Source organism: Hylobates moloch, unplaced genomic scaffold, assembly GCF_009828535.3.
Source record: "Hylobates moloch isolate HMO894 unplaced genomic scaffold, HMol_V3 SCAFFOLD_13, whole genome shotgun sequence".
Taxonomy (NCBI): domain Eukaryota; kingdom Metazoa; phylum Chordata; class Mammalia; order Primates; family Hylobatidae; genus Hylobates; species Hylobates moloch.
The window spans coordinates 19828595-19856432 of NW_026652288.1; the positions used below are offsets into that span (position 1 = coordinate 19828595).

Here is a 27838-nt window from a genome sequence, read left to right on the forward strand (position 1 = left end):
CAGCACACAGCTGCGAGAGGCTTTTGCCCCGGGCCTCTCTGCCCATAAATCAGAATCCTCTGGGATTCTGAAGAAAACGTACGCCATGTGGGCCTCCCTCATTTTTGCTGAAAAAGCTGCAGTGAGATTTAAAGGAACTAATTAGAATCTCAGAAGCCCTTTTATAAGCGTTTTTCTTCCCTTTAACTTTCTTATTGAGGAATAACATACACAGAGTGCACTCATTTAAGTGTATAGCTTGATGACTTATTTACGTATATGTTCACCCTTCTAATCACCACCCACATCAAGCCAGAGAACATTTCCGCACCCCAGAAGGTTTTTTGTGTCCATGCCTAGTCAATACCACACCCTCAGCCCGAGGAACCCACTGGCTTCTATTATCATCAATTAGTTTTGCCTGTTCCTGAACTGCCTACAAATGGAATCATGCAATGTCGGCTTTGTTGTGTCTGGCTTCTTGTGCTTAATATACATGCCCATGATGTTCATCTCTGTTGTACCCGTGTCCGTAGCTTGTCCTTTTTTGTTGCTGAGTAGTATTTCACTGTGTGAATACACCACAATTCATTTATCTATTCCCACAGCGAAGGACATTTGGGCAGTTTCTGTTTGAGCTCTGATGAATAAAGTTGTTACATGCATTCTTATACACACCATTCAGCAGATATATGCTCCCATTCTGCTTGGATCATAGGGTAGGTATATGTTTAGCGTTAGTAGGTATTTCCAAGTAAGTTTCCAAAGAGCTCCTATCAATTCTCACTCCCTCTGACAGCTTAGGGACGTCTCCCCACAACACAACGTTGCCCATCCCTAAATGCAGACTTTCTGGTGGTGGGAGGTGGGTGTGGTGGTGACTTGCACTGTTAAAAATCTTCTAAATGTTGCTTGACTTCCAGAGCAGGGTAGCAGTACCAGCCAGCCTCAATGAGCACCCCAAAAGCAGAGCCCCCCTACTTGCAGTGAGCCCCTGAATGCCATGCCTCCTACCAGGCTGCACAAGGAAACATCTGCCCTCCAGGAGCACCCAGGGTGGCAGGAAGCCAGAAAGATACCTGCTGTCATGTGGCAGGAGGTGCCCAAGAGGCATGACCTGAAGTTATGAGAACACAAAGGACTCAAGTGCCTCCCCCAGCCTCGAAGGAGAGCAGGTGTGGGGCGGACCTGCCGAGGACCTGCACTGGGGCAAATCCACCCTTGCACACGTGCACGCCACGAGTGGGCGTGGCTCACGTACTGGGGAGGCGCAGCGGTGTTGGGGGCGGAAGGAAGGGAGAAAGCCAGGGGAGGGCTGGTCCCATGGCCAGGCAGAGTCTGCAGAATGGGGGCCTCCAGCTCCAACAGCTTTAGGGCCTGTGGGCCCAAAGCAGTTTCTAAGCCCCTCTAGGCTCCTCACTCATTCAGCTCCAGGTGCCAGAGGCTCACCACCTCCTGAGGCAGCCCAGCCTCCTTTCTCTTCTGCCAAGCTGGAGAGAAGGGGCAGGGGATGAGGGTAATTGGGGTGAGGGAAAGGGCGCCTCAACGGAGGGGGCGTGGTCCTGGTCCCGGGTTCCTCTGCACAGTCGGTACCTGCAGATCCATTTAAAAAACCCTTTCTCCCAGATGCTGTGGGGGTCCCGTGCACCAGCAGTGCCTTACCTGGGAGGGAGCCTGAGATGGCCCACCTCAAGGCCCAGCTCTGGGACTACTGTCCCTTCTGCCCTAGATGGCCCACTCAGAGCACAGCGTCATCCCCAGGCTCCCCTGTAGGAGACCAAGGCGAGGCCGGGGCACGCCGCCCAGGTGCTGTCAGTTTTGCCTCTTACCAGCCCCTCCTCCCCACCCATCCTACACAGTCATCAGCCCTCACCTCTGCTCCGTGGCCAGGCCTCAGGCCCCCAGCCCTCTGCATCTTCATCTTTCCTGCAGCCCCTCAGAGGCACCCTCCCCTTTGTGGGCAGCCCTGCCGCCCCGCATTCCAGCCCCTCCCTCCTGCACCTGCCGGCACTTCACATCCTCTACTGACATCCCTTCCCCGTGTGAGAGACTGACTTGAATTTGTCCTTCCAGATCCAGTTCAGCCACCCTCTGGCACCTCCATGACCCAGATGCTGTGCAGGTTAGGTGCCTTGTTGCCCCACAGCCCACACAGTTCTCTGTCATTTGTCTGCTCCCTCTGGCCACAACCTCCCTGAGAGCAGAGCAGAATAGAAGGCAGGGTCTTTATTCTGGCTATGAAAACGTATCTCAAGCAAAACCCCTGAGGCAAGCGAGGCAAAAAAATGCTATTTAAAACAGAAGCTGGCTGCACATTGAGAGTGCAGCACGATCTGAGAGAAGACGGCTCGTGCGTTTAGAAAATAACTTGGGAGAGGTCTTAGTAGAAGATCCAGTGAGTTGCCCATGCAATGTACACACACACTTCCCCCCACACCCAGGCCAGACCGTGGGCAGGATGTAAAGGGGACGGAAAAAGGAAATAGTGCCCACTGCTCCCCTCCCAGGCAGGGCAAGTGGGAAAGTGAAGAGATGGGGATTAGGCTTTGCGACACAGGACAGCAGGCTGAGGCCCAAGGGGAGGTGGGCAGTCACTGCTTGAGGAAGGGGTGCCCAAGGATGACATTTAAACACTCCACCTTTTTTACTGTTAGTCTCAAACATGCGGCAAAGTCTGTTTGATGGCACAGCCCTGTCCTGGGGGTGCCCTGGGGTGGGGGGCTCAGAATGGAAGCGCAGAGTTGCGAGAGGGCATTAAGAACGAGCAGGGCCAAGAGGTGGGATGGGGTGCAGTTTAATTGATTTGGATATATAGGGACAGGCAGCCCAGGGGGCTGGGGTCTTGGAAACTTGCAGGTCCCATGTGGAGGGTTATTAATACGTTATTAATAAAAGTATTACTATCTGATGGCAAATTCTACAAGTGGGCCCTCCCTGTCCAGTCCAGGAACTGGCAGGAAATAGGCACTGGTATTTTCAGTGTTCGTTGAATGAATAAATGACCTGGAGAACTTTATCTCGGCCTCCAAACCCTTTGGAACACAGTGTATCAGGGAAGAATAAAATTCTCCATCCTGCAAAGCCACCTGGAGTCAGCGGTCCCTGCTCCATCAGCAGGTGCAGCGGCAGGGAAGAAATGGTCCCTCCTGCTCTGCAGGGCCCAGGCCATGCCTGGGGTCTAGGGTCAGGGGCTGACCTCCACCAGGGACACAGTGGGCCAGCAGCCTGGACAAGACTGGGAAGCCAGCTACAATAGATGCTCTAGGACACTAAGGACCCCTGCAGTGCAGTGTGCTGCATCAACCTCCAGGTCTTTCACTGTCATTTTTCCCTACTCTGCACATGGTTTTTTTAGACCTCTGGCACTTAAGACTGTTGCTAGTGAGGGTACAGAAATCACAGTGAGCAAACAATAAACAGCAAGCTTTGAGAATCAGTAGGGAGCCCATCACGTCCTTGAGGAAGGGAATGATCCAGTTGGAGCCTTAAGGAACAAAGAGTGCCGGGCAGGAGGGCCGAGAGCCCCAGGAGGAGGAAGGCGAGATGCTGAATGCCTGCACAGGGGTTTGGGGGAGGAGGGCAGAGATGGACTCTGTCTTCCGCGACAGGAGGGACCAGCATGAATTCTGCTGTTCTGTACCAAGCCAGAGCATTGCCCAGAACCGGGCTCCCACCCCCAGAAGGTGACACAGCAGGACATCGCCAGGCCAGGAAGAGACTCAACTACCACCACAGCAGCCGTTACCCGAAATGACAAGTACCGTTTATTGTCGTTACACAAATGGACCCAGCCTCTGGCTTGGGCACCGTCCCACAGACCAGCAGATGAGCATGGTCAGCCACCCCCGAGTCACATGCCGTCATACACTCCAGGCAGAAAGTCGCAGTATCGAATACCGGGCACAGGTTCCCTTGGCTTGGTGGTGCGTCTCTGATCCACAGACTGGCCCACCTCTCGGAGTGGCCAACAGAGCCGCTGAAACGTCGTTAAATAAGCAAGTGCAGGAGCCCTGGGCTGGGGGCCTCTGGCCTCTGCAGTCAGGTGGGAGGAGGATGTCCAAGGTGTCTGTGGGGCAGGCCTCGGCTCCACACCTCCGCTGTGACCACAGCCTCAGGTCAAGCTGTGCTGGGGCCATCCACCTTCCTTTGCCATTTAGAAGATGGGGCTTGGAGCTTGGCAACACAGAAATTGACATCAGCCTTATAAAACCTTGGCTGAACCTACCGATCTCCAGGAGAATTTCAGCCAAAACAAAAAAGCAAATACACAGAGGGACCCTGGAACCAGAATCCCTCCCCATGGGAAAGACGAAGGCACAGAGATTCGAGCCATGTTTCCCAACACGTTGGTGTTTGCAAAAAAGTCTGGTCACGTCATACACAGCACAGAGGCAAGAAGCGAAGGCAGTGGCATTCATAGGACTACTTTATATTAAAGTTTATTACATTTGGAAAATCTACTGTACAGGGAAAAACCCATTGGATTAAGTAGAGTTTTGCCAAAAGCAAAAGACTATCACTCTTTGGAAAATATTCCTGATTCCAGCCCAGGGCCCAGGGCGGGGCCACAGGAGCTAACAGAGAACCTGGCCTTGGATGGAGGCGCTCAGAGTCAGCTCTGCCCAAGACACCCCTTGTCAATTTCCAGGAGGAAGCAGCCCCTGGAGACAGCGCCACAGGCAGGAAGGGCGTGGTCTGCAGGAGGATCTCCAGGCCCCTGCCACCCTCCCTACAGTCCTCTCTGTCTGAAGGCTGAGTCCCAGCATTCACTTCTCACACGGACTTCTCCAACGTGGCAGCGGCCCAGGCCTCAGCATGGCCCTGAGCTCATGGACACAGGCACAACTGCTTGAAAGAGGCGGCGGCCCCACGGCAGCCTGGACTGGCCAGCCCGCCGATAGACCACCAGAAACGGGGCCACCAGACGGTCCATACCCTGTTGCACACATGAGCAACAAACTCAGAGACAACACACAAACTAAGCCTACATTTTGGCTTCCAGATTTGGTTCTCCTAGTTTAAAAAAAAAAAAAAAAGTCTTCTTAACCCTGATGCTGTCTCCCGACCATAGATTAGGGAAGCAAGATGGGGGGATACTGAATCAACTTACTTAACTTACCTCAGAAGTAACAAGGTCTACTGGGCTATGAACAAAGAACTAGGGGAAACATGTGCAAAAACAAGTCGATATCTAGATCAGACCTCCCCACAAAACAAAGTGGACTCCTGTCCCCTGCCACTCAACGGCCACCCCCACAAGATGCTTGGTCCTACCAGTAAGTGCTATAGATGTGTGAGCCCCAAGCCCCACCCGCAGGATCTTCCAGCCACATGAGGCCATTTAGGTCCAAAGCAGTCAGATCCCCCTCCCCTCCAGAGCTGGGCCTGGGGAGAGGCTGCTTCAGTTTGGAGAAACCGAGTCAGAATGGTGCGATGCCAGGTGCTGGCTGTGGTGGAAAGGTCCTATGCGAGAAACCCCTGGTGCCCCAAGTCTCCAGGCAGAAGTCAGAGAAGCAGAGTGGAGCTCCCAGCACACCCCAGGACTCCGTGGGCAGGAGCGACCAGAGGGGCTGGAGTGCTGGGGAGGTGGCCTGGTGGCAAGGGAGGCCAGGGTCTGCAGTTCTTCAAGGAAGAGGCGAGTGGGGGCCTAGTGAGTGGCAGGGCGGAGGGGGCGCATGGCTCCCTTGTCAGGCGTAGAATTCCTCCTGTTTGGTGGGCTTCTGGTAGGCCCCGCCGTTGGCTTGTTTCGGCTCCTCCAAGGAGTAGCTGCCTTCGTCCTTCTTCTTCATGCGGTACAGCATGAAACCCACCAGGCACACAGCAAAGATGAGCCCCACGAGGCCTCCGGCAATGACCCCTAGGGCAGGTAGACGGGGCCAGCTCAGCTCAGCGGCTCCTTGGGCTCCACTGCAGACCCTCCCCCAAGTGGGTCTGCGGTCAGCCCCACCCTGACCCCACAGCAGCAATTCACCCCAAACTATCCCCCTGAGAGAAAACTCACCTCCCAGCACCTCCTTCCTGTCCAGGAGGCCCTGTGAGGCCCCCGTGGCCCCCTGATCCACTGGGGACTGGTTCCGGTGGTCAGGCTCCACGGCCACTACAGCCGTGTTCTCCCCGGAGGTTTCAAAGGTGAAGTCCTATGGGAGGGCAGGGGCGGATTGGGTTGGCCAGGTCACCGCCAGCAGCAGCAACCAGCTCCACTACAAGACCCAGAAGCAGCTCCTGCCTCCCTGATCTTTGCCACCACCCACTCAGATGCACCCAAACCAGGATCGCACAGGGCCCAAAAGCCAGGCCTTCCTGCCACATCAACTCTGGACCCTGGCTGGACCGTGGCATGGATATCACAAAAAGTGATACAAAGCACACATTTTTGTATGGAAATAAGCAGGCTTATTTTAGTGTAAAGCGTAAAATTCCCACAAAGCTGTAAGATAAAAAATAGGACTTGGTATAACGTTCACTCTTGCAGCAGGGGCTGCAAGTTCGGATTGTAAGTTTGGGGAGCCCTGTCTTGGGTGATCTTTAAGGGTGCTTTTGCTCTGATCTCATAATTAGTCTGTCCTGCTCTGGGCGAGGCCCTGGGGGTAGGGGAAGGTGGGCCCCTGTGCCCTGTCTTCCTGGTGAGGAATACAGGATGCCCGCAGGGCACAGGTGTAGGGCCTGCCAGGTGCCAGGCATTAGGACCAACCCACCCAATGTCCCAAGGAATGCAGAGGCCACTCACCTGCTCCCCAGAGCCCTCTGCTGCTGGAAGCTGACTGGAGGCTCCATCCTCAGCAGCCCTCTCGGTGGCAGAAGGACCTCCATCCTCTGTGTGGGGAGTGTGAAGGTCAGCTTGGCTGGGTCCTGCAGGGGCTGAGGTCTCATGGTGGCCAGGCTGCATGTCCCTGTGGGGGTGGGAGGTGGTAGGCTCCTGGGCCGTGGTGGCTCTGGCCGTTGAGGCCTGATGAGTGGTCGGGAGCTGTGTGGTCTCCCTGGGTTGGGGGGTGGCCTCCTGCTCCTGGGCGGTGAGGCCAGGCTCCACTTCTAGCAGGACTACAGCCTCTCCCTCCTTGGGCCCCTCTCCAGCTGGCAGGGTGGAGGTGGAGGCAGCTGTAGCCTCCAGGCCGGTGGGTTCCGGAGACGTGGGAGTAGCCGTCAGGAGCCACATGTCCTTCCAAGTGGAGGGGGTCTGCTGTGACAAGGTGATATCTTGCAAAGCACCTGCAGGACCAGAAGCAGAGTGTGTTGGGGAGGTGGGGGGGTGGGGAGGACCAGAAGCAGAGTGTGTTGGGGGTGGGGCAGGGGGGAGGACCAGAAGCAGGGTGTGTTGGGAGGGGGCCCAGGGTGGGGGCAGGACCAGAAGCAGAGTGTGTTGGGTGGGTGGGGGGAGGCCCCAGAGCACCTGGGCCAGCCAAGCTCAGGCTGTGAGGGAGGCTAGTACCTGGGCAAGGCAGCTGAGGCTAAGCTCCTTGGAAAATGGACAAGGAGAGCTGTCCCTTCCCACTGTGTGTGTCCAGGCACAGCTTGGTCTCTGGAGCCACAAGACAGGTGCCTAGGCCACCTGGGAAAGCTTTTCTGTGACCACAGGGGTGGGGTGGGCTTCCCTTAGGGGCATAACTACTTCAGTTATCCTACTTATCCCAAGGCACACACCTCTCTGGCCCCACCCTCCCTGAAAAAAGGCCCCCACTTCCAACAACAGATACTTCCAACAACAGATATCCTACCTTGCAGCTCTCAGGCCTCTGCTAGGTCACTTCCCCAGGGATGACCTCCGCCTCCTTCCTTAGCTCTCACCCCTCTTCTGAGGTCCACTCAAGAGCCACCTCCTCTGTGAAGCTTCCCTGACCACCTCCAGCTCAGGGACTTCTCTCCCCCAGTCCCCCGCAGGGAAAGGGGAAGTAGGGAAGGGAGCTTGGGTAGAAGAGCTATACCCCAGCCAGCTCTGTGCTGCCTTACAGTTCCACAAGCTTATCAGATCAAGGTATTATTCCCATTTTACAGATGAGAAAACAGAGGCTCAGGAGTCAAATAACCTTCTGAAGGGGGTTCCAGAGGTTTCCTAGTAAATATTCCTAGTGAATATGAGCCTGTGTGCAGCAGGCGGCCCTGGGGCCTTCTGGAGCTCACAGCCTTCACCCCACCTCCGAGCATGAGCTCTCCTTAACCAGGCAGCTCACGGACCCCATTCCTCTCCTCAGCATTGCCCTTTGGAGCCAGCTGGGTGGAGATGGGGCAGGCAGGGTGCATTCAGTACATGCTCAATAAACACAGGAGACTGCCTGACTACTGCCCCCAGGCATGACCTGTTGCCGTCTTGAGTGTGGGGGCCCCCAGGACAACCTCACCTGCACCTGAGCCGGAGAAGTTGTCAGAGTCATCCCCAGAGCCATCTTGATCTTCAGGGGGCAAATTAGTAGCCACAATTTGCTGGAAAAGGATCAGAATATGGTATGAGTAGAGGCTTGGCCGGGGCTCTGCTGCTCCTGGGTCCTCTCCTAGACAGCTGAGGGGACTCACCCTACCCTGTGCTGCACAGGTACACAGGGAGAAGCCTTCTCATGTGGCTCCAAGACCCTCAGCTCTGGGCAGCACTTTGGTCCCCATGCCCCAACCCCTGATGCTACAACACAGCCTGGTGCTGGGTGCAGGGGCACAAGAGAGTACGCAGGGCCCTCACCCTGAGAAGCTCAGTCTGGTGAGGGAGCTCCAGACCTCTCAGAAGGGCAGACAGGGACCTGTTATTGGGAACATAGGCTGTGGCCCCCATGGGACCTCATCAGCCCACCCTACACTGTGAACCAGCTCTTGGGGGCCATCAGCCAGGGAGCTTTGGGGCCAAAGATTGCCGACCCAGCTCCACTGGGGGGCTTGCAAAAACCCCCAAGAACAATCTCAGGACAACCTGGATGCAGAGGCAGCCTCCAGGCATGCTGGCCCCCAGGTGTGGATACTGAGGATGGCACAAGGGGCAGGGGCAGGGCTGGGCACAGGGAACTGTCTGTTCTGAGGCACGTCTGCCCACGCAGGGCAACCCCAGGCCTGGCCCTGATGCACCTTCCCATACTCGGCCCAGTTCCTATCTACAGTAAAGACTGGGTGCAGGCCCTTTGGTCAGAGTATCATCCTCCTTGGGGAAGGAAGGGCAGGGTGTCCATCAGGCTGGGGACATATAAGGCTAATCTGGAAGGGGCCCTGTACTGAGAAGCCTCCAAGAAGTGGGCTGTGGGCCTGGGATGGGCCCTGCTGGCAAACAGCAGCCCCAGGAATGCTGCCTGCCAGCCCAGCTCCAAGAGGCAAAGGGGCCAGAGGGCAAACATATACACATCTCTCCAGTTCCTGAGGCCAGGGCTGACTGGCAGGACCGGGGGCGGGGGCGGGGAGGCAGGATCACGCCACACACAGTGAGCAGGCCTGTGCAGAACCCTGGTCGGCAGCGAGGGCAGAAAGTCAGGACTGCCTCTGCCCTTCACACTGGCCCCAAGACCTCAGGTAAGGAAGTGAGAACCCCGCAGCCAGGTGGCGAGAAGTGTGGCTTTGAGAGCCCTATTCAGCTGCGAGACTCAGACCCAAGGACCCCACTCACTACACAGTCTATCTCGAGAGGGCCCCAATGTCTGGGACCAGAACAAAGAATGAAAAAATATGCAGAACAGCACAGTCCAGAGCACTAGCTTTAGGAACTCCGGATCCTGCCACTCACTAGATGCGTGGTCCTGGGATGTCATTAAACCGCTTATGGCTTCTGTCTCTCCGTCTGTAAAATGGGGAAATAATAACATCTACATTCCAGGACTGCTGCCAAAATTCAATGAAACTATGCCTAACATAGCCTGGCACGCAGTGGGCACCCACAAGCAGTGGCCATTGTCTAACTAGGGGAGCCTCAAATGCCAGCAGGCCTGTCTAGAAAGAGGGTGAAAGGGAGGTAGATAAAGTTTCATGAGAAGAGGGGGGCAGGAAGAAGTCTGTTCACCAGAAGCCTCTGCAATGACTTGTCACAGGGGGCCCACCTGAGGCTGGGCTCCAAAGGAAAAGGGCCTCCTCAGCCCAAGAGGCCTTGCCAGGCCCTGGCCATAGGCCCACGGGTCTCACGCCTGGGTAGTGCAAAGCAGAGAGGGACAGACAAGACCTCCTGCCTCCTGAGGCAGCCCTGGGGCAGAGCCAGACCAGGTGGAGGCTCTACATCTAGGGGCCTAGGTCAGAGGGAAACGTCAGACACGTGTAGAAACCACAAGGTCAGAAATAACACTGAACTTCCTTCGAAAGGACAAAAGCTAAACTGTATCTTCCTTCCCCCAAGAGAAAGGTTTTGACCCTAGAAGGGCGATTCATAGCCCATCTACAGTAAACAGTCACATTCCACCAAGGCTCACCTGCAATGAACAGTCACAGTCCACCATGGCCCATCTACAATAAACAGTCATTGACCTGGCTGGTGCAGTGGCTCACGCCTGTAATCCCAGCATTTTGGGAGGATCACTTGAGCTCAGGAGTTCCAGACCAGCCTGGCCAACATGGTGAAACCCCATCTCTACTAAAAACACAAAAATTAGCCAGGCATGGTGGTGCGTGCCTATAGTCCCAGCTACTTGGGAGGCTGAGGCAGGAGAATCCCTTGAATCCGGGAGGCAGAGGTTGCAGTGAGCCGAGACTGCGCCACTGCACTCCAGCCTGCGTGACACAGCAAGACTCCGTCTCAATCAATCAATAAATAAAAACAGTCATAGTCCATGCTCCCCCCGCCTCCACACAAGGCCACATCCGATCTACACCATCTCCATGTGGTGCTTCAAACACCTGTGCTGCCTTCCCAGAGCTCTGAAGCTGCCCTGGCCTCCCTCAAGCCTGTCTCCTTCATCAACAAAGAATACTGCCCACGGCGGGGGGCCACAGAGTGGGCACCCCCACCCATACTCACTGAGATCATGGCTTCACTCCCATCCAAGGACTCTGCCCTGCCCTCTCCTGCTGTACCGCCTCCCTCAAGAGAAGCTCGAGATGGGGCAGGGATGGGGCAAGGCATTGGCAGCACTTCGACCCCATGAGCCTCTGCTGCATTGTAGAGTGCCGAATCTTTCAGCAGAAGCCAGAGCCATTGGATCCATGCTCCATTCAACAGATGAGGCAACCACAGCCCACAGGGAAGACACACACTGGGGCCCAGGTACAACCTGGGAGGCACCGCCCAGTGAGACCCAGGAACGCCAGGGAGGCCCCAACAGGTTAGCAGTTTCCCAAGAGCAGGGCTTTCCTCCTGACTAGATAAGCATTTCAGTCTGCCCCATCCCTAAAAACAATTTGTTCCCTCAGCTGGGCCGGCTTATCCCTCTGCAATCTTGTTTACACAACAAGCTCTTAAGCAAATGTTTTCTCCACTGAAACCAGCTCCCTGGCCTCCGGGGGCCTCTCCCCTCCCTGGGCCTTCAGTCTCCACTAAAGGGATGGGCTAGAGAGACCTCCCAAATCTCCTCCAGCTTGAACCTTCTGTGACAGCCCCTCGGATGAGGAGAAGGTGAGATTTCAGCCCCCTGGGGAGGAAATTAGCAGAAACTGCTGAGTCTGAACTTGGATTACAAGGTGCCAGCTGACTCCCGGAGTTTCTGGTGAGACTTCCGATTTCCTTTAGCAGGACTGCTGTGCTGACAGCCGGCAGCAAACTGCCTCTAGGCCTCCTGGGTAGCTCTCCTCAGCAGCATCTCCAACCTGGGTGCTTCCAAGGCTGCTTGGCCACCGCTCAAGGCTGCTCAGGAACAGGTGGCCTCAGCTTGGAGCCCACCTCATGCCCTGCCCAGGAAGGCAACAGGCTAACCGGCCTTTAACCTCTGTAAGTCCCAGGAAAACCAACTGTTCATAGAACGAATCAACAACTTTGTGCTAGGTAAGATCTAGGTTTCCACTCATTCTGTTGTTCAAAGCAAGGGATGCCTTGCCCCTTCCCCACTCACAGCGCAGACCCTAGAAGCTCACTGATTAGAAAGCCCAAGGTTTGGCTCGCCTGGGGGCTGGGGGATCAAGAGGCAGCTGCCTGGAGTCTGGGGACAGGGAGTAAGGGAGTAACGGTCAGGTCAGCCCATCTCCATCTCAGCCATGCTGGTCTCCTGGCCATACCCTGGGGACCCCAGAGAGAATCCTGGGGTCAGGGCTCTGACCCAGCAAGAAAGAGGGTGTGAAGGAGTGCGGCCTTCTGTAAGGCTGGAAACACTTTCCACCCATTCCTCTTTCATCCCTATAACTCCCCTGCAGATGAGGCAGCGGGGCTGAGATCACTCTCTCTAGCACATAAGGACTAGAGCCTCTGAAAGGCGAGGGACTTGCCCAAGGCCGCCCAGACACTACAACTCCCCGTGCAGCAGCACTGCTCTCCTCACCTGCCATCCCCTTCTCTCTCCCTAGCCCTACCAGCTGAGCCCATCAGTTTTAAGGAAAACCTGTCTAAGGCTCCTCAATGGGACAGAGTTTCACTGAGTTGGAGTCGCTGAGCCTGCCCCAGCGGTGAAGCTACCCAGGGACCAGCCCACATTTGAGAGGTGGAGAGGAAATGGCGTAGACCAGAATGGGACCTGTGCCACCAGGGATGGGGAGTCATCATCACCAGCTGCCAGCCACTACAAAGAGCACATCTGAAGTCTGTGGGCAGAGAGCTGGCAGAGAAGCTTCCAGAAGGCAGCCTCAAGCCAACTGCCAGCTTTCGCTCCCATACCAGAGGTAAAGAGGGCCACTCTCCTTGGCAACCTCCATCTCAGCAGAGCCCCTTGCCCTGGCCAGCCCTGGGGCTAAGGGGCAGCTGCGCTGCAGCTCCTCTGCAAGACAGCTCTGAAGTGCCTTGGCTGCCTCAGAAGCCAGGATGTCCAGTGGGCATCTCAGACAGGTTCGAGGCGGGGGAAAGCGGGCCCAGTCGCTAACCTGAGAGGTTGCCCATCTACCCCTACCCCATCAGTCTGAGGCCACCAGGTCAGAAGGCCTTTGGTTTCCAGCCCGCACCCTGAATCACTGACATTAGTCACCTGCTGCTTGAAGTGAGTGATGGGTAAAACACAAACCCCTTAAAAAGCATTACTGCCAGGCGTGGTGGCTCCCACCTGTGATCCCAGCACTTCAGGAGGCCGAGGTAGGTGGATCACCTGAGGTCAGGAATTCAAAAACCAGCCTGGCCAACGTGGTGAAACCCCATCTCTACTAAAAATACAAAATTAGCTGGGCGTGGCGGTGTGCGCCTGTACTCCCAGCTACTTGGGAGGCTGAGGCAGGAGAATCACTTGAACCCAGGAGGTGGAGGTTGCAGTGAGCCAAGATCACGCCAGGAGCTTTTGGAGAAAAGAGGGAAGAAACAGTCTGGTCCTGGCCCAGCAGAGCTCCCAGCCCCCCAGAACATATGGCCAGGTGTCCTGCTCCAGGGGAATTTAAAAAGGGGGAGCTTCAGAGGCTAAAATACAGACGGCTGCCCTAAGAGGACTACTAAGGCCAGGCCTTGAAGCCCCCACACCAACTCAGGAGAGGATAAGGCAACGCTCACCCCAGGCACTAACTTGGGCAGCGCAGGGGGCCTCTGATTCGCAGTCATCAGTGGTGGAGCAGGAAAGGGAAGCTGATCTGTCAGCTGTACCTGCCCCGTGTGGCCACGAAATCCCCGGCTTCTGTGGGAGCCGAGTCACTGAATCAACAAGCCCCAACAAACCAGGGATAAAGAGCTGCCCCTTATCAAAGGAGCTAGGTCACCGCCTTTCACAAGCAACCTGGACCAGGGGCCATGGCACTGGCTCTGGGGCCAGTGGACAGGAGAGACCCAGACCTGTTCCAGGAGCCCTGGCTGCAAGGTCATGAGGCAGGAGGGCCCATGGTCATGGCAGGCTGGACACCCACCCTCCCCATCCCGAGATTCTACACAATGGCAAATGTCCTCGGGAGGCATGAAACAGGGTCACAGTTGTTTAGAAATCTTTTTTCTCCCCTCGGTTTCTCAGTCAGATCTACACATACAAGGAAAACAGGCTGACTGTCCCCTCCCCTAGACTTCAGGACTCTTGGGGGCTGATATCACTGAGCTGCAGAGCCCCAGCCTTTACCCCCACCTCTGCATCAAGACACCATACTGGCTGCATCCAGACTGGGGGCTCTCAGCTTCAGGGTCCCCAGGAATCACCAGGAGACCACTACAAATGAAGTCTTCCGAGCTCCCCACCCAGAGGCTGACTCTGTCATTCACAAGCCCTAGGTCCTGTCGGGGGTCTTCAGACTGCACTTTGAAAACAATGAGGGGAGGAAAAGGCACCCGCCAGAGTGGCCCAGCCTGGAGGAGGCAAGAGCTCGCTTCACTTGAGTCCAGTGTTCAAAGTCAAGGCACTGAGTAGCAACAGAGCCCTGTGAACAAGCTCTAGTGGCAAAGGGACCAGGGAAAGCTCAGCAATGTCCTCTACGTTTCTGACACGTCCACTCGCATAGACAGCACACCACGGTGGCGGCCCAGCCTCCCTCCCCCAGGGGCTGAAGGCCCACTGAACATCCAGAAGCACCTACATGACTGGGAAAGTGTCTACTTGAAGCTGGGCTGAGGCTCCTTCTTGCCTGGGGCTGAGCCCACTGGCTTCCCACCAGCCAGCCTGGCTGGACCCAGCAGGCGTGAGCAGAAGACAGCTGCTGGAGCTGAGAGGCAGGTGGGCTCCAGAGACGAAGGCTGGGCCTGGAGGGCAGCACAGACTGCAGGGCCTGGTTCTGCTCTTCCAGGGGTACCAGTGGGAGGGCAGGGGAGAAAAAGCTGCAACACTCTCTCCCAGTCCTACCACCTTCTGAACGCCTCAGTGCCCTGCAGCGTGGATCTGTGGCTGCCTTCCCTCTGTGGGGAGCCCTGTGACCCTTTCCTTCAGCCTGGATTGAAACAGCCTAAGCACTGAGCAGGCAGGTCAGATCCGAGCACCCAGGAGCAAGGGTCTCTGGGAAAGGGCTGGAATCCGCCATGCGGCTCCCGTGCTGAGGACCTGGAGAGCTTTCAGCCTCTCTCTAGAACTGTTCCCCACCTAGATGCCAGAAGAGTCTTGGTGGATAATGCTACAGTGCCTTACGGCTGACAGGCTGGCCCCGCCAGCTTTAGCGCCTGCTGCTGCTGTGGGAACTAGACAGGGGTTCTGTCCCCCAAGACTCTCCAAATGCCCCCTCCTCAGGGACGCACAGCACTGATCACCAGAGGGTGGCCCAGGGAAAATGACCAGGTCCAACATGGGGATAGTCTGGTGATAGTCTGGCCTCTGTCCCTAAATTACTGGGTGGTGCTAGAAACACCTTGCCTCAGGTTGCCCATCTGTACAATGGGGGTTTGGCCAAAATGGTGGGACTTGTGGGAGTAGGCAGCAGGGCAGGGCCACAGGCCAGGAGACACTGGGCTCCCCCAGCCTCGGGGTTGTGGAGGAAGTGCTAGACACATCACTCCTCTCCTAAGGCTGGTTTCCAAACTCAGGAGCCGGGAAAACACAGCCCGCCAGGGAGGCAGGCTGAGGCCGCAGATGGGGTCTGGGCCTCCAGACCCGAAATCCCCCACTGAAGCCATTCCCAGGAGGAGGGGCCTCACCGGTGCCTCAAGGCAGCATCAGCATTTCCGGTGACAGGCACAGCAATTTATCAGCTCACTGGCTCTCTACTGAGAACAAGGCAAGCCGCGGCCTGCCGAGGGTATGACAGGCAGGGAGTGATGGGCCCGGCCCAGGGCAGGAGGGAGACAGAAATGGGCAGGAATAGGAGGCTGTCCCCAGCAGCACTTCCGAGAGGAGGAGCGCCTTTCGGGGACACTCTGGACGGTACCCCAACACAGCCCCACCCTGCCACTCGGAGACGGACCCCTCACTGTCCTGGGGGCTTCCAGGGCAGGGCCAGGGTGGAGGGACGGCATTCACACTTGGCCTTCAAGACCACTTTTGGGTAATATTTTCCATTTAGTGTGAGGTCAGGGCTTTACAGCTGGGAAGCCTGAGGTCAAGGTCGCAGAGCCGAGCCTCTCAGCCCTGGGCTTTTTGCCCTGCAGCGCACTGCCTGTTCACAGTACACTGGGGGCGTTTATTGAAAGAGGAGGGATCCTGGCAGCCTCATGCCAGCTCCAATGCCCAAGCCAAGCCAGTGCTGCCCCCAGCACCCCCATACCTACCCTTCCACAGAGCTGGCGCCTGCCTCAGCAGCCCACATGCCAGGACTGGTCTCGGAACAGGCTCAGCTGAGGGCTGGGTGTGGAGCCGCGGAGCTGGAAGACCAGTTCCTCTGCTTTTCCCCCCCAGGCAAAACCCGGGCCAGGCCAGGCAGGGCAAGGTTTCACCCAGGCAGGCATTGAGCAAAGCAACCCAACCCAGGCCCTGCAGCCTCAGTGCCTAGTTCTGCTCCGGGAGCCAAACAAGGGATCTGTCCCCTAAGACTCGCCAAACACCCCCCACTTAGGGACCCACAAGGACACTCGATCACACTGACTTGGTATCATCACCCTCAGCTTCCCAAGGGGAGTCATGGCTTAGGCAGGATGCCAGAGATATCCTAAATCAAGGTGACCGTGGGGCAACTGGCACCCTATGGGGACAGAGAGGGCAGCCAAGCCTCCAAAGCACTGTCCCTCCCCCAGCCCTGGCTGCCCTAAAGAGCCCACCAAGGTCAGAATCTCAGCCAAAATTTCCCCAGTCGGCCCCTACTGAGAAGCCCAGCCCTGCCAGTCCCCACCGGGTCCCCTGAAATGTGTATCCACCGGACCTGGGGACCGGGGCACCTCTGCCATATGGACTTCTAGGGACATCCTCCCCCTTGTACTTGCTAAATAAAGTGTCCTCAAGTTCCACAGAGGCAGAAACTGCACTTTTGACACACCTGCAGCCAGCCAGGGCTCCAGCTGTGTGTGAAGGTGGGGGAGGGGAACAAGCTCCAACTGTATTACCAAAATCTCTCCTATCAGTGTCCCTGCCATTGCACAATATCCCCTTGAAAACAAGTCCTCTGGGAGGGCTAAAGGGTGCCAGCACTCACACTACAGCATAAATCACTTCCAGGTGGGGAGGGGCTAACTCTGGAACTAGGCCACTGCGGGTAGGTGGGAGCTCTGGGAGACGGAACAGGATTACACAAGAGAGGCTGGAAGATGTCAAGAGCAAAGTTTTTAACCTTTGTCAAAATGTGGATGCCAGCAATGCCATACCCAGGAAAGGAGGAAGAAATTCTCTTTGCTTTTCCTGGAGTCACGGTTGTACACGGTTTCTCCCCCCGAGTACAGAACAATGGGCTAGCCTGGGAACCTGCCTCTCAGATAAAGAACAATTCAGACTGAGTAGGCACTGAGGCTGCTGAGAAGCCCAGAGACACGGGAAGGCACAGTGTCCCTGAAGGAGTCCCAGGGGAGGGGGGGCTGGTACCTTCTGGTTTGGGTGATGGGAGACAGAATTTTCTGTGAAGGCTCTCTCTGAAGAGGTTAGGTGGATCCTCCAGATTACTGGTGGGGCCCCAGGTCAAGTGGCTTGCCCTCTCTCTGATGGGCTGGCAGATCTGCACAGCCTCGAACCCCCAGCACAGAGCTCCTAGCCCTCTCAGCCTCTGCACACGGTTGGTGCTGAGATGGCTGAAAGGGAGACTGTGGATACAGCTCCAGTCTGAAAAGCTCAGCAGGACCCTGAGAAAGGGAAGTAGCCACATGCCTTGCCCAGAGCTCAGGGACTACCAGGGGAGTCGAGGGGCAGGGGGTGTGGTGGAAGAAGAGTCTAAGCCTCTGACCTGGGCTGGAGATTACTTGAAGAATAGAAACAACTGAATTAGGCTCTAGGGGGAAAAAGTGATCATAGCTAATGTTTATTGAGTCCTCTGGGCCAGAGGAGCTGGCAATCAGTTTTTTCTAAGCACTTTCTCTGAATTAATTAATTTGATCTTCACAATCACCTTAGGTTCTAGTTCCATGCACATTTTACAGATGAGAAAATTGAGGCAAAGGAGCTATGTCATCTGTCCCAAGGCACACAGCCACTGAAGCCAGCAGTCTTGCTCCGGCAGGCATGCCATGAACCACCCACCACAGTGAAGCCCACAGGGCTCTTTCACTCTCAGGAAGACAACAGCCATCGTTTCCACTGGCGGCACCCTGCAGTCTGGCCCAGCTTTGTCGGCATCCATACAGAACCCAGCTCCCTCTGCAGGACAGTCATCAGTCTGAAGTTCTGGGGACAGGCCACTGTGCCCCATTGCTAGGGGTCCTGCCCAGCAGGCCTGAGCCCCTACCAGGGTGCCCCAATGTCTGACTTTGCCTGGCCTCCTCTCCCATCTGTCAGCCCAGCCTGTACCTTCTCAGGTCAGGAGGCAGCCCCTGGCAGAGGCTCAGGTGGAAGAGAGCAAAGTCTAGCCTGCTAGTGAAGGCTCATGTTTCTGAGAAGGGCAAAAGCCATGTTTGCAGGCCCTGTTAACGTCAGCAGCACTGGGGTCAGACCAGCAGGCCATTCACACAGAGTGACTCCACACTCAGGCTGGGTCAGACTGCACCCCTTCCCACAGGTCAGCCTCAATGCTCCCCTAGACTTGCTTCTCTGTGCTCTAGGCAAGGAAGAGGCCCCAATCATATCACATATGGTATTTCATGGAATCTCTGCAAAAGCCCTCTGGGGCAGGATATGAGAAACTCCATTTTACAGATAGGGAAACTGAGGCTGAGGGCAGGTGAAGAATCGTGCTCACGATGACACAGGGAGGAAGCGATGAAGTCCGGATGTGATCCAGGTGGGCTAGACTCCGTGTCCTGTGCTCCTCCTGGCCTCCACAACACCTCTCCACTAACCAAGCCAGCTAGTTCTCAGTGCCACCTCACCTGTCAAGCCCCAAGGTCTCAGGACTCAATATTGGGCCCCCCAAAGGCAGGAAGGCCCAGGCCTTTGGGCTCAGGTGACTGCCTTACACAGGGAATGTCCTGTGTAAGAGTGCCCACTGCACGCCCAGCCTCCAGACAAGATCTATAAGAATGAACCTCATTCACAGGAGGTGGGGAGGGAGGCAGGGGGCTCTATGTCCTTCCTACAATTCCCTGAGCCCAAGACAACCAGTCACTGCTGCAGATTCACCCAAGGAGACTCAGGGGTGAGCTTCCTGGACCCCAGGGAAACTCCTCCTGTGCTCTTCCCCCAGGCCCCAGGTCTCTTTCAGGGAGGAAGGTGGGGGGCAGGGCCTGAAGATCTCATGCAGCCCAAGCCGGGCCCATGCTTCCAGCCTGGCCCTCAGCCCCGCAGGTCCTGGCCAGCCTTGAGGTCTTGCCGCCCGGACCCTCCCCGATACCCCATCCTGGGAGAGATATGGTCACCACCACAGCAGCACTGCACCCTGCGATTTTCTCTGGGAGAAGCTAGAATGACACCAGCCTCTAGGAAGGTCTCAGAGGCTCCTGAAACGCCCCACAACCTGGGGCCCTGGAAGCCCAAACCTGACCACCATATTCGCCTGGAACACTCCAGATAGATGGGACTTCCAAGGCCTCGGACAGTTTCCTGGGCAGCAGGGATGACAGGAAGCTACTGGAGGTAGAGTCAATGCCACTCTGACACAATCAAGTCCCCAACCAGGTAAGGTCCCTGGAGCATCAGCAGCCACCACTGGTATTGGTAGCACGGGAAGAGCAGGGCCAGGGCCCAAGTCCTAAAGGGCTTTCTGGGACCCAGTTCATGACAAATGCCATAGTTGGCCACGAGCTCCTCGGCCCTCGAGAAGATCCTCCAACCTCCCCACATCCCACCCTGGCAGACGTGCAATCCTCACCATATGCATCCCAGGCCAGGCACCAGAGTTCTGTCTCTCAGCCTGCTGAGTAGCACAGAAGATCCACAGAGACAGCCAGGCAGTTCCACGTGGACATGACTATGAACTCAAGCTCACGCCACTGTGGGGAAGAGTTCCCTGAACACCTTTAGAGATCCATGGTGCACACGAGTGGTCCTAGAGCAGGACTGGCAGCCTCTGCAGCTCCCTCAGGGAGACCCCCTGCCCTGACACTTCCCATGGCAAGAAGGCAGCCCCACAGGTTTGGAGCTCCATAAAATGTCCTGCCTTACAGCCCAAGCTCCTAGTTCGATACTGCTGTATCGTGGGACTCTGGGACAAAACCCTTCCTGTGGGGAGACGTGACAGGTGCTGAATCTCGAATCCCGTTCATTGTCACTGCAGAGATCACCTCTCTCGTCTGGTTCCAGTAACAGCCACCCTCTATTACAGGAATCCCCTGGACCAGATATGGAACTCTCACCACTGCACAGGACTATGCACACAGCAGGTGCCCAGGCTCTGGGCTTTAGATCTGGTCAAGCCAGATAGGGCTCATGAAGCCCTCAGAACTTGAGGCAGCAGAGCACAGGCAGACCCCCAGATACCTACCAGTCACATGACACAGCCACAAGAGGCCATGCACACCCAAAAGCATTGCGTGTCACCTCTGCCTCTCAGCCCCTTCCCCCTGTGTCACAGATGGGTTCACTGAGACCAAGAGAGGCCTCTGTACACAGCCACTCGAGAGTGAGGAGGCAGGGCCAGGACAGAAAGCCAGGCCCCTGAGCCCCAGCCTGTGTCTTGCTATACTCTCTGCCTCGTGCCGGCCCCCAGAGGGCTTGCGGTGGATCAAGGTTGGTTGGGTGAGTCTCGGGGAGGACCCGTGGGCCTGGCACCATGACTCAGCTGATGAGTGGACTGATCAACACGCCCGCCTTCCCCACTGCCCCAACCTGCCCGCCACGGCTTTCATTCCTGCTGCTGAGCGGACCTCGGGCAGGTGCCAAGACTCTTGGGTGTGTGTGCGGAGAACATCACACAAGCCCCAGCCCCAGCCCAACCTCACCCAGGAACCTCTGTCCACTCCAGCTCCCATAAGGAGCTCGAATCCACCCCTCAAGCAGCCTGCCTTGCCCTCCACTGGCCTGGCCCATCCCACTGATGACCCCTTGGGCAACCAACTCTCCTTCGAGTCCCTAGAAGGAATATTGGCAGAGAAATGTGAGCCCCCAACAAGTCCTTCAGTGCCACCTCCGCCCTTCCCAGGATAAGGTCTCTCTGTAACCATGTGGCTCTCAGAACTGAGGACAGGAAGAACGACTCTTTGGCAAAGGAGGAAACTGAGGCCCAGAGGGGCAATGGCCTGCCACAGCCAAACAGTCGGGGCTCAGCTGAACCAGGAAGACCAGGTGACCTGACTGCCCATCTCTGTAGGAATAACTTCCACAGACTTCCAAGGCCAAGGCAATGATGAATGTCAGAGCCACAGTGAAAAAGAGAAAAGGCCACCAGCAGAGGGGGGAGGCAGAAAGGAAGTTGGTGTCTGAAAAGGAAGCTGCAGCCAGGTAGTGAACAGGCCCCCCAAAACTGAGACTGCAGCCTGACAGGGGAAGGCAAGTCAGGAGTGCCCAGGCAAGGCCCAAATGCAGTGGCAACCTGTGCAGTAAGCACACCCTCACACACACACGGACACACACACACACACACACAGACACACACACACGGCATCTCATGGTGCTGCAACCCTCGGGTGAATCACTAGGCAGAGAGTTTTTCCCAGGGCTGACAGCCAGAGGAGGCCCATCCTCTACACAGAATGAGGCAGCCACGAAGCCATAAAAGCCAGGAGGTCAGAGAACCTTGAGGGGCTCCCAGTGCGGAGAGGAACCAGTGGCAGCCTCGCAAAGCCTCGAGCGCAGCAGGAGAGGTTGCTGGGCAAGTGACTGAGTGCAGGAGCAGGTCCAGCCGCCGCCTGTTCCGCTCTCCTGACTCAATGGCCCCAAGACCCAAGATTTCCCACGGCACACCCCCCTTGCCCCGTAAGCTTGCCCCCACCCTTACAGGCCCTGCCAAAAAGCAGGACACTTTCCAGGGGAGGCTCAGACCACCCCTCCCCAAGATCCCCACAGTACTGACCACAGGCAAGCTGACCCAGTGCACCTGTCTCAGGAATGCCAGGGACCTTCTCACACTGTCTCTCCACCTAAATGAAAGCTTTCTGAGGGCGGGCAGAAGCAGTAACATCACAGATAAAGCTCACTCTTCCAGGGGAGGCGATGGCATGGGCCCCATGACCACCTGCAGCTAGACAAGACAGTTGCTGAAGTAGCCCCAAGCCCAGGGTCTTGCCTCTGCGGCCTCACCTCTACAACCTGCACCCCAAACATACCTCCTTGTGGTGAGGGGCATACACACATCAGCCTTCCCCTGGAGCCTGTCAGGGCATGCATGTCCCATTCAGTGGAAGGTTCCAGAATGCATCTCCCATCCAAAACCCAACCTCTGCTGGAACAGCTGAGAGAGAAGTGACAGGGTTCAGGATCCCAGCACCAAAGCCCTCTTTCCACAAACTCCCTAAATCCTATTCTTCTCTAGACACACTTAGGCAGGGCCTCAAGGGCCCTTTCAACCCAAGACTCCAAAACTGGTTGGTGAAAAGAAGGCAATCGGGCAACAGTCGAAGCCCGGCAATCACTTAATGACCAGTTCCTCATGGGCTGTCCCCACCCCCAGCAGGACCTGGTGTTGGAGGGGACCAGGAGGTGACTGTGGCACCAGAGCCAGGAGTCCTGGGTTCTGGCCACCACCCGCGCCATGCTGCCTACTTCCCAGGCTTACAAAAGAATCTGCTAATTCCACGAATGTTTCCCCAGTGCCCAAGGTAAAAGATGGTGCAAGCTGGGCACCACCGGGGGTCTGGCCTGAGGGCGCCATCCAAACAGGCCCCTCCACACCCAGTCCACACGGTTCCCACCCTGCTCTCTCAGGTCCCCATTTACTTCCTGTGAGGAACTCTCGCCTGTTCCTAAGGGGCCATCAGTTGAACCCAACACAACTCTAGAATGTTACCCAGTGCTCAGTTTGCCTGATGGCACTGTTCAGGCCAGCTCAGCCTGGCCCAGCCCCCTCTGCCCAAAACGCTCACATCCATGGTCTTCAGGACGGACCAGCAAATGCCCAGTAGAGCCTTGTAGGGTTCAGCCAGCCCCCAAATGCCAGGCTTCTTAGGGGAGACTTGACAGCCTTGCGATGTATTCACACCATACCCATGCACATGCGCACACACACACACCGCACACACACACAAATCCTGGCTCAGCCATCGGAGGGGCCCGCCACCCTAGGCCTCAGCTTCCTCATTCACAAAATGGGGCAATGATATATATTGTAAAGGTTTGGGGTAAAGTTCAAATAAGAATGAAAGAAAAGTACTGAGCACTCAACAGTAGGCGCTCAAAAAAAGGTAACCTCAATTTTATCGACAGCTAACTTTCCTCAGGCAGTTTCATCACAAAGTACTTTCACATATCCATTATGAAATGAATAAGCAAATGACAGAATGAGGACAGGGAGAACAGGTATCATGATGTCCGCTTTACAGATGAGGACAACAAGACTTGGAAGGAAAGTGACTCACCCCAGATTATGGAGTAAATTAGTGGCAGAGTTGCGACTCAGTCCTGGGGCTCTACTTAATCCAAAGCCATTTCTGGCCTGTCACACGTATGGATGCACATTATATAGAAACAGGAACTAAAATCCAAATCAAACATGTGGTGAAGAGACGGGGGCATGACCGAAGCTGAGAGTAACAGTCAAGGCTAAAGAATAATGACCCTCAGCTGGTCAGTCCAGCTACCTGTGACCAGCAAGTCACTTACAAGTCAAACCAGGTCGAGGAACTTAAAACATGGGGGTCAGCAAGCACTTCCCCCAAGAGATGACTCATTTTTCTCCACTGAGAGAGGCCCCTAAAGGCCTCACCTTGGCAGCACCTCTTTGTTACTGTAGGTGGGGTGCAGGGAGGTAGAGGGGAGACTGCAAGAGGTCTCAGCTGAAGTTCATGAGGGGTACAAAATCCACATATCACAGATCATCAGTCTCACTCACAGGCGAGGCCCTTACCCAGAGCCTAAAACTCTCAGCTTGGAAATAAGCCTAACTCATCTGATTAGTTTCTTAGTGCCACTGGAGAAAAGTAACAAATTAGAACTGATCAGAAAAGCTGCTGGCTACACTCAGGCACACAAATGTCACTTCTGGCTGCTCTCTGGAAAAAGGAGAAAGACCAGAATTCAAAATAGAGCAACCTGGGGCACCAGGCAGAGGGGCAAAGTGCTCTTCAGAGCACAGTAAATCCAGAAGACAATGTCCTAACCCAGCACAATGATGAGGAGGACGACCCTGGCATGCAGAGATTAAATCATGCCTAGCATTTTTTGGTTGATAAAGGAAGGGAAATAAATATTTCAGAGAGTCCTGCCCAGAATAAGAATACTTGAGGGTAACAGGGATTCTCAGCTTGATGAAAAAACATGAATACACAGGACACCTCATTCCCAAGGGATTTCAGGAATCCAAAATTCTGCTGCAACAGAAAAGATTCCTCTAAAAAACTGCAGAAGTCAAGCTTTTCATTAATTCTTTCCAGGCTCTCTCCTTTCTTACTGTCTCCCTACCAATGTGTGTTAATGAGGTTTTACTGAAACCCATCATGAGCCACAGGTAGAGACTTAAACCGGCTCCACCCTCCCTGTAGAGCTGAAGCCAGGGGTGACATCACTTCTAGAAGGCTCTGAGCCTGAGCGGAGGCAGCTAGTGCCTCCCCCCATACCCTCTCTGCCAGGCTGTGGGGAAATGTCTCTACTAGCCCCCATAATTAGGGCAAAAGGCATTTTATGCCTTTCAAGAAAGAGAAGAGAGAAAGAAAGAAAAACAGCAAATAACTATTCCAGAACAAGCCATTTTTCTTACACGGCAGAAACAAAAGACCACAGTAAACACACACACACACACACACACACACACACACACACAGAGAGAGAGAGAGAGAGAGAGAAAGAGAGAGAGAAACCTTTTTAGACAAACCTGTTTTAGTCTCTTGGGAGTGGTTTTGAGCAACCTCCTCTCCTAGCAGCCTCCCCTCACCCATTCAGTCACTCCTTGCTTCCCTGGTCCCCAGGGGGTTTCTGACCTGCTTCCCACTGCGGCCAGAGTGAACTTTCAGAGAGGGTCAGATCTCTGCCACTTTCGGATACCTTCTCCCATCTTAAAGCAAATGCCAGCTGCCTGATTTCTTTTAGGAAAGGGGTATCAGAGCTTTGGGAAGGCACTGCATGCCCCCACCTTTAACCTAACATGGACATTCACTGTAAGAGGGAGAGGGCAGAACTGGGAAACAGAAAACAAACTAATCTTTGTAAGATCAGAAAAAGCAAAAAGAACACCTAAGCTTCAAGCCAGAGTCTGACCCCAAAGCTCAGGTGGGGCTTTCAGGCTCAGCTCGAGCACCTCCAGGAAGCCTTCCCTCCCTGCAGATCCAGGGAGTTTCCCTCCTTTCCCCTTTTGAGACTCTCCTGCCTCCTGGGCCCTATGTCCAAGTTTCTGGGCAAGAAATAACGTCTCACACTGCAGCATCTGCCCCAGCCCACAGACGACTCCAGGAAAGGCAGTTCACAGAGAATCCCAAACTCTACCTGCCTCCCCAGCATTAAGGGGTGCAGTGGGATCTCAGGGCTCTGGAATGTCTGCTTTACCCCAGGCAGGCAAGGGAACCAGCAGCCCTCCTAAATCCAGCCCGAAATAGGCGGAGGACCCAACTTCAGCCGCCCCGCTGAGGCCCCATCATGTGCGAGAATGGGGCAGTGAGGTGATGCCCAGCGGTCCAGGGAGGTAAGCCACGCAGCTCCATTCTCTTCTCCAAACTCTGAGCGAAGACTCCAAGCACAGTCTCAGTTCCACAGAAACCACCACCCTAGAGAGCAGCTTCTTGGACCTGAAAGCCAGGAGTGCATGAGACCCAGCTCAGAAATCATGGCCCTCCTCGTGCTCCCAGATACCCCTCACAGTCCAGCCCATTCATAGTTCAATAGGCACAGGGACTTCTCCTGGACCTGAAAATGTCTGGAAGCACGAGTCACCTGGGAAGCAGGGAGGGCGCCTTACACATCAGCCTCAAAAACGACTGTCCCTACCTCATCTCCCATGAGACAGACTCTATAAAGAAAAAAAAAAAAAAAAAACCAAAGCGCTCAATAACTAGCAGCTATTACAGGAGGCAACGCTTACGGAGGGTCAGCGCTGCTGAGACTTGTCCAGATGCCACATTAGCAGTGGAGGACCCGAGTGCCCACCCCGCCCCCGCCCCTTCCCTGCCCACGTGCCTCCCTTTGCCAGAGCTGGGGAAGTCGAACTGTCCAGATGTGGTGGCGAGACACCGCCACTTCCGGAAGGGGAAGCGCCCCTGGCTCCGCACCTCCCCTCTGCATCCCTGGCGGATGGCCGAGCCGGCCCGCAGGAGGGACCCCGGGACACCAGCACTGGGCGCGGGGGGCTGGGGAGGCAGACTCGGGCGGCAGACTCGGGCACCGGACGGCCCGCGCTGACACCTGGCTGCAGCCCAGGTCCCAGCCCCCGTCAAGGCTGGCGTTACGGGGCGGTTCCCAGGAAAGGGTTACAGGGGCCGAGAACAAAGCGCCCCCATTGGGGAAGGCGGGCTAGCGGCCGGTGGCCGGGGCGGGAGAGCCACTTTCTGGGGACCCTCAGGCTGCTCTTTGTCGGCCACGTCCCTCTTTAGTGGAGCCTCAGCCCCGCCGAAGGTGGATGCTGCATCCCACCCAAAGGCCTCTTCCAGCCTCGAGCTCCACATCTGCCCCTCTTTTCCCCCAGCTGCACTGGGCGGGCCAAGGGACCCGCCTTCCCTCCGCGCGGCTTCAGCACAAAGCCGAGCCGGGGAGCGGGAGGCCATTCCCGGGTCCCCTCGCGTGGAAGGCGCCTGCGCCTCGGCCGTGCCCGGCACGGGAACGCGCCCTCCCGGGCCAGTTCAACTTCAGCAGCCCAGAAGTTGGGCTCCTCCGGGTCTCCAGCGTTCCGAGGCCAACTTCCCGGAACCTCCCGCTGCCGGGCCGGCTCGGCTCACCTCGAGCCGCCCACGGCAAGCCCGAGGGCCCTGCAGACACTCGCCCGCGCCCCCTACGCAGCCCTGGCCCGGCTCCCCGGGCCAACGCGGCCGCCCGCCCGCTCCCGCGCCGGCTGCGCTGCGCCCAAACTTGCCCCGGCGCAAGGGGCCGGGCGCCCGGGCTCGGCGGCGCTGGGGCGCAAGCCCGCGGGCCTGGTTTGAATTAGGGTCTGCAGGAGGGGCGTTGTGGCCGCGGTCACTGCATCCCCCCGGGTCACCGACGGGGGCTCAGCCGCCGCGGTGGCCGGGGCGAGGGGGGTGGGAACGGACAACCCCGGGCGCCGCTGTGGGCTGGCGGGCTCCGACACATGTGGAGACGTTTTACATAATTGAGCGCGGGGCCCCGGCCCCCCACCCTCCCCAGCGCGGGACCGGTGCGGCGCCCACCGACAGCGGAGGAAATTGGGGCTGGAGCCCTGGTCTCGGGGATCACCGTCCCGGGACCCGCTGGGCTAGCGCGGGAAGAAGGGAAGTCTCCGCTCCCCCTCCCCCTCCACGTGCACCCGCCGGCATCGGCGGGTGACCAGTCCCGGCTTCCCGCCGCCTCCCCGCCTGGCCGCCGGCCGCACTCACCGGCAGGGCCGGCTGCAGGCTCAGCGCCAGCGCGCACAGCCAGAGCCAGAGCGCCGCGCGCCTCATGCTGCCTGAACCGGCGGCGGGAGCGCGGCAGGCTGCGCAGGTCGCGGCTGCGGGCCGGCTTCGCGGGTTCCTCTGCTCGATGCTCTCTTGGGCGCCTGCCCAGCGCGCCGCTGTCCCAGGCGAGGGCTGCAGGGTCTGCCGGCTGGAGTCCGCTCCCTACTGCCGGATTCCTCTCCGCTTGGCTCGGATTCGGCCCGCACCTCTCCCGCCGAGCTCCGCCTTATAATAAACCCACAGGCCCTTCCTTAGCCGTTGCAAAAACTAGCCCCCCACCCCCAGCTCCGCCAGGTCTCCTGGCCAGCCCCAGTCCAC

The 27838-nt window shown here is 56.7% G+C and overlaps 1 protein-coding gene across 1 annotated transcript; it reads right to left on the minus strand.

Annotated features, from left to right (window-relative positions):
* Window positions 1-3720: 3720 nt before the first annotated feature.
* Window positions 3721-27789, minus strand: SDC1 (syndecan 1). Its single transcript, XM_032172322.2, has 5 exons — window positions 27461-27789; window positions 8313-8394; window positions 6707-7185; window positions 5981-6116; window positions 3721-5836 (listed from the first exon to the last, which is right to left on the minus strand). The coding sequence occupies exons 1-5, from the start codon at window positions 27524-27526 to the stop codon at window positions 5667-5669; spliced, it is 933 nt and encodes a 310-aa protein (XP_032028213.1). The 5' UTR covers window positions 27527-27789; the 3' UTR covers window positions 3721-5666.
* Between the last annotated feature and the right edge of the window lie 49 nt (window positions 27790-27838).